General features: G+C 41.3%; 1 protein-coding gene across 10 annotated transcripts in view; it reads right to left on the minus strand.

Moving 5' to 3' along the window:
• NHSL1 (NHS like 1) overlaps window positions 1–12,376 on the minus strand; it is a 228,783-nt gene that overhangs the window by 148,733 nt on the left and 67,674 nt on the right. Inside the window, exon 1 of one of the 10 annotated variants that reach the window (XM_053289218.1) lies at window positions 8,050–8,925. The exons of 8 other annotated variants lie outside the window; for them this stretch is intronic. In XM_053289218.1, the coding sequence (XP_053145193.1) occupies window positions 8,050–8,251 (202 nt within the window). In that variant the 5' untranslated portion in view covers window positions 8,252–8,925. Of the gene's footprint in view, window positions 1–8,049; window positions 8,926–12,376 lie in introns of those variants that run through there. One more of the 10 variants, XM_053289224.1, reaches the window with a different exon arrangement.

Below are 12,376 nucleotides of genomic sequence, written 5' to 3' on the forward strand. Positions count from 1 at the left end.
ATGACCAATGTCTTGACTTCTCTAGCCCTCCTACTCACTAATCTGTCCCACTCTGTCATTGAGGCAGCACAGAGTTCTTCACTTCCAGAAGATGTTCTCTTAAATACCCAGGGCCTAAGCTGTTTAGGGCTTTATAGGTAATGATCAGCACCTTGTATTTTGCTCGGAAACGGATCAGTAGCCAGTGCAATTCCTTCAAGATAGGAGTAATATGGTCTCTCCTAGATGACCCAGAGACCAACCTGGCTGCTTTGTTCTGAACCAACTGCAGTTTCCAGACTATGTACAAAGGCAGCCCCACATAGAGTGCATTGCAGTAATCCAGCCTAGATGTTACCAACAGATGTACCACTGTTTTGAGGTCATTCATCTCAAGAAACCGAGGCAGTTGGTGTATCAGCCAAAGCTGATAAAAAGCACCTCTGTCCGCCGCCTCAACCTGGGACACCAGGGAGAGGTTCAGATCCAGAAGAACCCCCAGACTACATACCTGTTCCTCCTGAGGGAACATGACCCCATTCAGAACTGGCAGATCAAAGTCATCTCCCGAGTTCTGATCCCACACAATAAGTACCTTCATCTTATCTGGATTCAGCCTCAGCTTTTTATCCCTCATCCAGCCTATTACTGTTTCCAGGCAGGCATTTAGGGAGGTTATGCCTTCTCCTGATGATGTTGACATGGAGAAATAGATTTGAGTGTCATCAGCATATTGATAACACCCTGCACCAAATCCCCTGATGATCTCACTCAGGGTGTTCATGTAGATGTTAAACAACATCGGAGGCAATATGGAGCCCTGAGGGACACCATACAAAAGTTCAGATTTTGAAGAACAGCAATCTCCAAGAGACACCATCTGGAACCTGCCTGTGAGGTAGGAGCAGAAGCACTGCAAAGCAGTGCCTCCCATCCCCAATCCCCTCAGACGTTCCAGAAGGATACTATAGTCAATAGTATCGAAAGCCGCCAAGAGGTCCAAAAGGACCAACAGAGTCACACTTCCTCTGTCTATTCCCAATTGGAGATCATCTATCAGGCTGACCAAGGCAGACTCCACCCCATAGACCTCCCGAAAGCCAGTTTGAAATAGATCTAGATAATCAGTTTCCTCTAAGACCTCCTGTAGCTGGGAGGCCACCACCTTCTCAATCACCTTGCCCAACCACGGAAGGTTGGAGACAGTCCTGTAATTATTTAACTCTGGGGGATCCAAGGCAGGCTTCTTCAGAAGCAGTCTAATGATTGTCTCCTTAAGACAAGGAGGCATCCTGCCCTCCCTCAGCGAAGCATTTATGATCTCTACCAGGCCCTCTACAACAGCCTCCCTGCCAGATAGTATAAGCCATGTCGGGCAAGGATCAAGAGGGCAGGTGGTAGGCCGCACTATTCCAAACAACTTGTCCACATCCTCAGGAGCCATGAACTGAAACTGATCTAGGGTCATCACATAAGAGGAGCTGCTGGACACCTCGGCATCAGACTCTGTAACAATTATGGAGTTTGAATCCAAGTTGACCCACATACGAGAGATTTTGTCCACAAATAACTCATTAAAAACGTCACAGCAAGTAATTGTTGGTTCTAAGAACTGATTCAAGGGGGAAGATAATGTGGCTATTCCATGTACACTTAATCTTAGTTACAGTATAGTATGGGGACTGAGCCAATGTTTACCATCTGCCCTTCTTAGTTATGCAGCAATAATATCATTTCAAATATTGCTGAATTTCCCCCCAAAACCAATTCTCTGTAGGGAGCAACTGACAGTACTATGTCTCTCCAGTGGCTGTTGCTAGTATCTACCTTGTGTTTCATTTAAGACTGTGAGTCCTTTTGGGTCAGGAAACAACCTTTTTTCTTATTCTTTTTAAACGACTTGGAAACACTAGACAATACTACAGATATACATGTGTATGCATTTCATGGTGTTTAAAATGGCTAGGAATGTCAGCTGACAATGGCTTTCTGGCACAGGTACACCATCCATACACAAAGGACGATACACACATGACTGCTGAATTAGTAATCTACAAACCTACAAAACTACAACTGTTTTATATACAAAGTTTATAACATCCGAAGCTACCCACAAAATGTATGTGTTGTTAACCTAGATGTTTGGATGCACTGAAGCTGTAAACCTTTAATTTAATACATGACCGCTAACTAAATTGATTGCATAAAGTACTCTCCATTTGATCCCGACAATCTCCACAGGGCACTAGCTAGCATGTTTTGAACATGGTCTACCCTATCCTCCCCACATTCCTCACTTAAACAAAAAACATGTACCACAATCTCTATTATTACAAGTGATTCAGGCTTTTATAGTTGCTGTCCAATTACGTGGGGAAATGGTTCGCTCTTTCTGCCTCTTACTGTGCTCTATACAATGGACCTCTTTATTTTCCATAAGTCGAGTGTACAATAATGCTGCAAACAAAATTAATGCACTATGCTCTCACCCTTACATCTCCCCTACCCCATCACTGTATGACTGTGTGAACTCTCAAAAGAAAAACTGGCCTTTGCTCAAAGTCTAGTGGAAATGAATGAGGGAACATAAATCTTAATGGGGCCAACAGTCCACAACATATACTGATGCGTAATATTACATACATACATACACACCTTCGCTTTGCCAGTTTTGTCATTCCTTTAAAATAAAAATAAAACAAAGTCAGTTTTCAACTAAAAATCCTTACTGAAGTACTTAAGCAGGAATCTTTGGGCAAATAAGCTAACAGCTGGGCATAGCAGCATATCTTGGTTAAACATTTCCCCACAAGTTCTTATTCTTGGCCTTACTTTTAAACCACATTTTATTTCTGTCTTAGATCATATAAAGCTTATGATCTGGGTAAACATTTGGCACAACTGCCAGAAAAGAAGAAGAAGCACTGACTTGCCAGCATCCTCCCAGCATCTATTCTACAGATTTCATAAGAGCTGCCTTAAGGGCAGCAGCTCAACTGCACTAATTTGCTCACTGAGACATCAGCACTTAAACATTCTAGAGTGTTTGAACAAAACCTGATTCACTTACTTATTCAGATAATCTGAGCAAAACAGATGGATTTCAAATGACTAGATGACCCATATTTCTGCAGCACCAAGCATCAGTGCTCAATTAATGTAAAAAAGAAGGAATACTTTCCAAAGAGGGGGCAGCATTAGCTTCACTTGCTTCTAAGTTAAAAAGAATTTATCTTGCAACTCAGCACCAGCTCAATCAATAAGGTTCTTGCTCAGAACACACTTAAAACTTTAGAAAAGGGAAACTTTGGGAAAATTATGAAACAATTACATTTGTATCCCTGCCTTTCTTCCAAGGGCATTGCAGCAGCATATATGTTCTGTTTCAACTCCACCTCACCACAACCCCATTACGCTGAGAGATGGTGTGCTGAGCAGGGCTGTGCACCAAATGACACTTGTGTTCCATTCGGTGCTTGAAAAGGTACACAAATGTCCGGAACATTCTGTCAAAATAATCATGTCAGCCGGTTGTTCCGGTGGAATGAGCTCGGAACACTCAAAATGTTTCAACTGCCATTTTGGACAAAATGATGCTCTTCTGGCCTCTATGCACATGTAGCAGCCATTTGCATGGTGGTGCTGACCACACAAATGGCTGCTACACAGGCGCGGTGGCCAGAAACGCACCATTTCTTAGTCCAAAACAGCAATCAGAATGTTCCAACTTGGAACAGGGTTATTCTGTTCTGAGCCTGGAACACTTGAAATGACCTGTTTTGAATCGGAACATTATGAGCTCCGGAATATTCTGCACTTCCCTACTGAGGTTTATGGCAGAGTTTTATGAAAAATCCGTTAGTTTTACTGCTGAATAGTTATTTGAACTTTGCTCTCTATGGTTCAAGTCCAACACTCTATGCACTATGCTGCACTGGTTCTGACCAGAATTTTGCAGCGGGGTGGGGGGAGTTCTGGCTGGCTTCTTGCCTACATTTCAAGTGAATGATCTCATTGCTCTCCTTTACCCACATTACTCAGATGAGCCAGTCTAACCTGGAGTGTATGTATACTCACAAACCTCAGTCCTATGGTTTCTGTGACTGACTAGGAAGTTCTCACTGCTTGGACTAAAACTCACACTAGGAGTGTCCCATATTGTGAGGAGACTCCCCTTAGGGCCCTTTTTACAAAGGCTATGAGCTCACAGATAGATCTTTTAAAGCAACTACATGAGTGTGCCTATATTAGGAAACATTATTAATCCCACACCTTTTAAGAGCTGAATCAATGTACAGAACCTTACAAATCAAGGATCCTGTTACAGATATTACCAGGAAATATTGCCACCTCTGCAATATTTCCATCTACAGAACCTCATGTGATTGTTTCATCTGTAATTCCAAACAAGTATAAAGACTCCAGGCCTCAAGAAAGAAACCAGTGAGGTCATTCACACAATCAAAAACTGTGTTCTCCCCAGGTTTGGGAACTGTGTGTGCTCCAAATTTTTGGTTGTGTGGAAGCAAGGTAAGGAGAAAACTGGGGTAGAAGTTATTGTGTGAATGACCTCAGGTTTTCTGACCACCCAAGTTTTCCTCCTACTTTGCTTCACACAACCAAAAATTGGGAACACACACAGCTCCCAAACCCAAGTAGAACACAGTTTTTGATTGTGTGAATGACCTCAGTGTCTGATGTGACCTTCTTGTTCATACCACATCAGCCAACTAAGCTTGAAATTTGTCCTAATAAAGTATAATCCACTTATAAATGAACAAACTTACAACTGGACAGCATATGTCTAATATCAACCTTGTTCTTCAGAATCTTCTTTTATGTGCATTACCTGTTCACTTTTACTTTCACCACTGCTTTACATTGCAGCTTATAAACGTCCACCCTAGGTGCCTCAGACTTCTGCCAGAACTTTGAAGGGTTTATCAACCACCAAATGTAAACTGTGCAGGGCAGTTCAGGAGATGATAATCACCCCTAATTGTGTAGGGAGAACACACAGAGAGGTCAGAATGTAGGCAGCATTAACTTGTCTTTTGAATTTCATTTCCTAAGATTGTGTTTTATTTTGGAGGTTTGGACAGATGGACTCTGTATGGATTTAAGGAAAATGCACTTGTTATCATGAAAGAGTGCTTCCCTACTAACTTTCTTGCACATTACCCATTATTTAGAAAAGGGATGCCAAAATCCTTGGCACTACCAGTGTCACTTCTGCAATTTCAGATTTGACTATCTGCTACCATTGAAGTCTACTCCCAACCAATCTAGCAAGCAGGATATAAAAGAAGTAGGAGGGGAGGGCAAAATAAACCATGAAAGTACCTAAATCACTGGTTCCCAACCAGGGTTCCTCCAAATGTGCTGAACTAAAGATGTGCTGAACTACAACTCCTGGTTGCTGGGAGTTGTAGTACAGCAACATCTGGAGGAACCACTGGTTGGGAACCACTGACCTATATAAAACACAGGGCAGATTCACACATATTGGTGGTAAGTATGAATGGGAGAGCCACTGATACCTGCCAGGCATGTGCTCATGCTGCTGCCATAATTTCTGTGTTGTGTGAACCTGGAAATGTGGAGTGGTGAATGTCAGTGACCCAACCCAGCCCAATGCTGTCAAGCCAAATGTTGGTTAAGAATGTCAGGCAAATGTTGAGCTGAGATAAGTCACTGACATTGTCCATCTGACATTTCTGCGTTTCCACAGCAAAGAAAGGCCAGCAGGAGCACACACCTGGCAAGAACAGCTTTTCTGTACTTAATTGATACTGTTATGTGTTAACCCACCAATAGCAATCCTTTTGGAAGCTGCATAGTGCACAAGTGAGAACCTAGTATTCCCAGGGCCTTCTGCACACACCCCATATGCATTCTACACCCTATATGCACTCTTTACCCTACCTTCCTACGCACAAGGGCTAGTGATGTGCCCGGACCGATCCGGAGGCCATTCTACAGGCCTCCAGACCGGTCTGGACCTGGGCGATTCGGATTCGGGTGGTTCAGGGTGGGGGGGTCCCCTTAAGGGTGCGGGAGGGTTTACTTACCCCTCCCGCCGCTTTCCCCCCTCTGGTGCCCGTATTTCATGGAATAATTGTTCTTACTATTTCCTCGAGAGCCCCTTCTCCGGCGCTCTACTGCAGCAATTGGGGGTGGCAGGAAGATATCCTGCCGCTCCGTTTACTTAAGAAAGTACGTGCGTGCACGCACGCACAAAAGGCTTCTTAAAGCCTTTTTGCACTTTATGCCATGATGCCAAGAGTAAGAAGGGGTGGCAGGGAAGTATCCTGCCGCCCCATTACTAAAACAATTGCTGCAGCAGAGCGCAGGAGAAGGGGCGCTTGAAGAAATAGTAAGAACAATTATTCCATGAAATATGGGAACCGGAAGGGGGAAAGCGGCGGGAGGGGTAAGTAAACCCTCCCACACCTTAAAGTAAGCCCCCACCCCAGTGCCAGACCGCAGCTCCGCGGTTCCGTGCACACCCCTAACAAGGGCTTGAAGTACCTTGCTATTCACAAGAATCTTTTTCAAAACCTATTTTGAAAAGTGGGATACTTTCTCCTCACACTGCATCTGTATGAATTCTACAGTTTCCATTGAAAGTGCCAGCAAACTGCACTTACAGTTTCCAAGAGGATTATCACCTGCTAAGCATACTGGGCCTGCCAGCAACACAGTGACATATTACAAAATTCTGATGCCATAATTGGTAACTCAGAGGATTATGTTGAAGAGATGCTCTTTCAAGATTTGCCAAAATGGTTAATAATTACTTCAACGTGCAATAAAAGCTTTTTTATCTGTACTGCCAAGTCCTGATTAAATACAGGGAATGCTTTTCGTGGGGCAGTAAATAAAGCCTTTGGCTACTCCCAAGAATAAAAGTGAATATGATTAGTAGGAAGGAAATGGGAGGACGAAAGAGTGATGGGAAAAAATCTTTTTTTAAAAAAATGGCACCCAAAGCTAGCAAGTCTGCCCATGTCACACAATTGCATCACACAACTTGTGTGGGTGGTTCTGGAAAAAGTGGGCAGGACCATGCAGTGTGAAAAGTGGATCAGTGACTGAAGTGGCCATATGCCCCATCCATGAAAGTGAAATGCATTTGTACAGTACAACACAGGCAGAACAGCTGCTACTGCCCTGCTGTTACTGTCATTGAGACAACCCCTAAGCAACCCCATGTACTCTTGATCCCACCTTCCAGCCACTGTTCCCTCTTCGGCGTGCGCACTCAAAACTTTTTTGATGTCTGCTCAGTTAGTTTTCGATCCCGCTTGCGAATCAGGAAGGCCCCATTCTGAATGCAGGTGCACACACAGACTGCCTTGATACTGTTGCCCAGAACAAGACTCATTCCACACAGGGATGAAAAAATTGGAGGGACCACTGCTTCAGCATATCTCATATCCCTTCAGCATTGGTATACCCTATAGGATACTGCTCACTTTATATGCACAGGCCTCCGCCTCCACACACACAAATGCTGACACATTTCTTTACCCTCCCAAGATGTCTGGGTAATATTATTGAACACATTTTTATACCACCCTATGTGCAAGTCCCTGGGTGGTTCACAATCTAAAAACACAACAATTAAAACATGAACACAATTAAAACAGTTTAAAATACAGATGGTCGGCCTCCCACTTATTCTACACCTCTTATGTCTATCAATAGCTTGATTTACCAAAATACATAATCTCAGAGTCCTGACTTTTCTTTCACACCTTTAAATTTCTATACATTCTTTGTGTAATTTCAGTGAAATCCTGACTACAGGCTCGACAGTTATCACAATACAGCTGCGTTTTTAAAAACATTGCAAGGACATGGTTTCCTACTGCCTGGGATGGATGATTTTGAGCAAAGCAGTTGGTTATATTATGAAGAAACACTTGCCATAGAATCCAAAAGGTCAAATGAAAGGCAGCAATGGAAGAATGGGAAAAAGGGGGAAGGAATTCATGTAGTAAAAGAAAATATTTTTTAAAATATACAATTACATAATTAAAGGTGCATTTAAAACATAATAATCACCATTTCTGTGCTGAGGTCTGTAGGTCCAGCTCTCATCCTCTTCCACCTGCTGCCCACATATAGATGTAAGTTCACCATCACTGCGAAATAACCTTTTTGTCTGCTTCGACAGGGTGGAGAAATTTATCCAGCTAACAGCACGCGAGAGGGATCCTGGGTTAGATTTAAACCGAAGTGACCTCGAGACACTTTCCTTTTTCATTTTCTTTAAAAACTGACTACAGCATACAACTTTTAAGAATACCTTTGTTGGGTCTTCTCTTAATATCAATACAGCAATTTTTCTTTAAACTTAGTGAAAAATATTCCCTCTGTTTAAACTTGCATGATGTATGGAACAAAGTTACTGTGCTTATAGAATTCTCCAAAGGCTGCTTTTGTGCACAATACTTTGCAAGCTGCCAAACAAAACACAGTGGAAACAAGAAAAACAAATTGCAGCACCCTGAAAACAAGCTCCAGAAAAACGTATCTGGGTTTTGTAGAAGTACAATGCAAAGGTACACATCATTTTCAGCATTCATCCAAAGTCCCCTTCTCTTCACAGAAGCACACTCCAGCAGAATGTTTGTAATTCAGTCGTCTCTTCTATCGCTCATTTAAAAAAAAAAAAAAAAGGCAACTGTGTGGGTCAGGAAGACATGCTGCTAACAAGTTGCCAGACCAGGATATAAATTAGAATGGCTCTCTATTTTCTGTGTAGAAATGGCACTGCTACTCCGATTCCTAAGCCCATCCATCCTGCTCGTCCCTTAATGAAAAGCCTAGAAAAGGGTCTCTCCAGTAGGATTCTCTTTAACAATAAGAGAGTGCCTGGCAATAGTTATCGGTTAGGATTAGAGTGAAATATGATAGGCTCGCTCTCGCTCATGCTCTCACTCTCTCTCTCTCCCCTAAAGGAACGGCTAGAGAGGCAGCAAACTCCTCCTTCCCATGACAGAGAGCTCAATAGCAGCAGTACAAACTTCTAAGCTGGGAACCTGGATAACTTGAGGGCATCTCAGTCGACTTACACAAGAGGCAATTAAAAAAACCTCTCAATATTTAAAAGGCACATCATTCTACTATTTATTTGTTTGTTTTTCAAACTGTAGACCATCCCAAATTTCCATCTATGTGGTTGTTGTTGTTTTTTACAACAACATACAACAGATTAAAAATGAAAACCTTAAAACAATTTAAAACCAATTAAAGAATGTTCATCGTTATCTGAACATGCACTTTTACACACACACACACACACACACACACACACACACACACACACACAGACACCGCTGATGACCTTGTAAACAGTGCAAGTTCTAACAGCAGGGAAAACCAAGAGCTGTAAACAAACAGGAAGTTTTCACTATACAGCTGCAAACATTTATGTTTGGCTTCACTCCCAGGATCAATATTAACACGACTATCATTTCAAAAAGATGATGCTATGTTTTCATCATTACAGAAGAAAACATACAATCAGGATGGCTATATATTTTAACTTGGGTTAAAAAATCACTAATAAAGTGAAGAATTACTGGAAGTCACATTCCATGTTTAGCATTAATTTTTCCTGAAACTGCTGGAGGAAGCCAGCAGGAAGAAGGTGGACCACAGAAGTCCCAAGTTACAAAACAGAGTCAAGGACTGCCAGTTTCAATATATTTTTACTGCTTTTAAGAACCCCATCCCATGGCACTAATAGTTGGATATTAAGGACTTTTTGTTGACACAAATATATTGTTTTGATGACACTTCTAAGGAGGAAATGTAGTTCAAAAGAACAGCTTTTGGAGGCACATCAAAGGTCACAACATACCGTCTGTTCCTAAGTCAATACATACTGTAAGCAGACTACTGACAATGGTTGAATTAGTCTAGAGGCCTATGCCCCCTGCTAAGTGGGCAAAGAGGCACCTTTTAATGTGGTGATTCTCTTTATTTAGCAGGGGGAGAGTAACTGGCCCTTCCACTGGTACTTCCAGTGTGTTGCTGGTGTCTATCTTATGTTTCTTTTTAGAATGTGAGCCCTTTGGGGACAGGGTTCCATCTTATTTGTTTGTTATTTCTCTGTGTAAACTGCCCTGAGCCATTTTTGGAAGGGCAGTATAGAAATCCAATTATTATTATGAATAATCCAGTTGTGCAAGACTAGTTCCTGAACTACAGACATCACCTTTTCAATTCTAAACAAAACAATATTGCAAATTTTGCCAAACCAGAACACAAGCCAGCTAAAATGCATTGCATTTCTGGCAGTGACGTGACACAGAAAAACACATAAATAAGATGGCTCCCTGTCCCCAAAGGACATGCCCCTGAAGCATGCACAAGCAGGGTTCTTTACAAAGCCAATTTATAGTACCTTCTTTCAGAAACTATCAAGTAACTCCTTCTCCTCTGAAAAGTCATGGTACCGTGACTCATAATGAAAGGATAAGGTTGAAACGTCTGTCCGGAAGCAAACAGCTAAGTACTGTATCAGATTACCTATGAATCAGCTAGGCACACCAAAGTGACCTTTGGCTCCTTGAACAATGGCTTGGCCAACTGTCTCCAGTAAATAATTTAGTAGGCTGTATTTATATTGAACCCCCTTTGAAATAAAGCACCTACACACACATTGAAGAAGGTTCTGGAGGTTGTAGAAGGCTGCAGACTTTCTACAACTTCCATAACTAAAATATATGGGAAATATATATTCAGCTGTAACTACTAATCAGATAACTTCAATATAATTTAAAGTTATATGGACTTTTGTTGCAATTAAAGCAGGGATTTTAGAATAAAAATCTCCACTAGATTGTAACCCGTATGAAGACAAACAATACGAGATGAGAAATCAGGCCTAAACTCTATAATCAAATTCCAAAGATACAAACTTTTGCTCTGTCAAAAACCAGAACCAGATAAATATTTCCAAAAACTGCCACTAGTATGACCACTGTACAATACCTAAAATAATCAACTGAGAATTTTCCTATTTCTACTATGCAAGCAAAGCAATGATGTGACTGTTATTTTAAATCATTGTGTTATTTTGATAAAACATTAATTGCAGGAGGGAGAAGAGAGGCCAATTTATTTCGACACAGTCAACATTGCTATAACGTCCCTGTTCGTATAGAGGACGTAAACTGTACAGTTAAGGGACTGTAATCCTGACATGCAATATTTTATCACACAACAATACTTTGCCTTGCAACAGGAATTGCAGAGGGTGAAGGGGAGAACAAGAGAGAATGCTTTGAAAATCTGGAGAAAATTTAATTTGCTAGAAAATGTCAGTCATACTACATCATATGTCAAACATAATTGATACAACTGACATTTTAAAACAACTTGATTTACATTACACTGGATTCTCTGTACAGTACTAAGGAGGGGGTAATCCCCTCTAAAAGTGACCGTCTAAAAAGTCCCATTATTTCAGTGAAAGAACCAAACACATGCTTAATACGTGTACTATAGAGAACCAGTGTATTATTGTGGTTAGAATGTTGGACTAGGACTGAGGAGATCCAAGTTCAAATCCCCAGGCAGTCATGAAACTCACTGGGTGGCCCTGGGCCAGTCACTTATCTCAGCCTCACCTACCTCACAGAGTTGTTGTGAGGATAAAGACAAACAGGTATGCCACTCTAATATGTATGCCACTCTGGGCTTCTTGGAGGAAGAGGAGAATAAAAAGGTAACTAACAACTTCAGCTGAAATCGGCAAGACCCAAAAGTATTTCACTTGGGCTAGATCATGTCCCAGCAATATAAGCAGAGCATTTCCTAATGTAATAGACATAGAGGTTACAAAAAGTATAAGAAATAGGGATAATGTGCAGCACACTTTTTTCTGATAAGATTTACAATTGGAAAAAGAGCACATAGGCTTAATGGCTGGATTCTATATTAAAATATTGTATTATCATCAGTATTTTCCCACTTCAGCAAACAGACATAATGCAGGTATATGTATGTGTAAGAAAGAATTAAAATTTGAATACTGATTTATGCCTCTCCCCCCCCCCCCCATGCATAGTACACACCCTGATAAAAAGGCATAAATTCCCTCACACATACAAACAGTATCAACATGTACACATACTCCTCTTTCCATTTTGCACCAGAACCAGACAGGTTGAACAGGATGAATAACAGTCGAGGTTTTTTTTAACTGGATTTTGTTTAATATTGTAATAATAAAGTCTCTTTTAAAAATAATATGGCTTACCATAAATTCTAAGTTTAATAAAAACAAAAATGTTCAAGGCTACACTTACAGCGCAGCATCCAGTCTAAGTTAGTCATGACTAAGCAACACTAAAATAAGTGAGACAAGTTAGGCATG

Source organism: Hemicordylus capensis, chromosome 1 (assembly GCF_027244095.1).
Source record: "Hemicordylus capensis ecotype Gifberg chromosome 1, rHemCap1.1.pri, whole genome shotgun sequence".
Taxonomy (NCBI): domain Eukaryota; kingdom Metazoa; phylum Chordata; class Lepidosauria; order Squamata; family Cordylidae; genus Hemicordylus; species Hemicordylus capensis.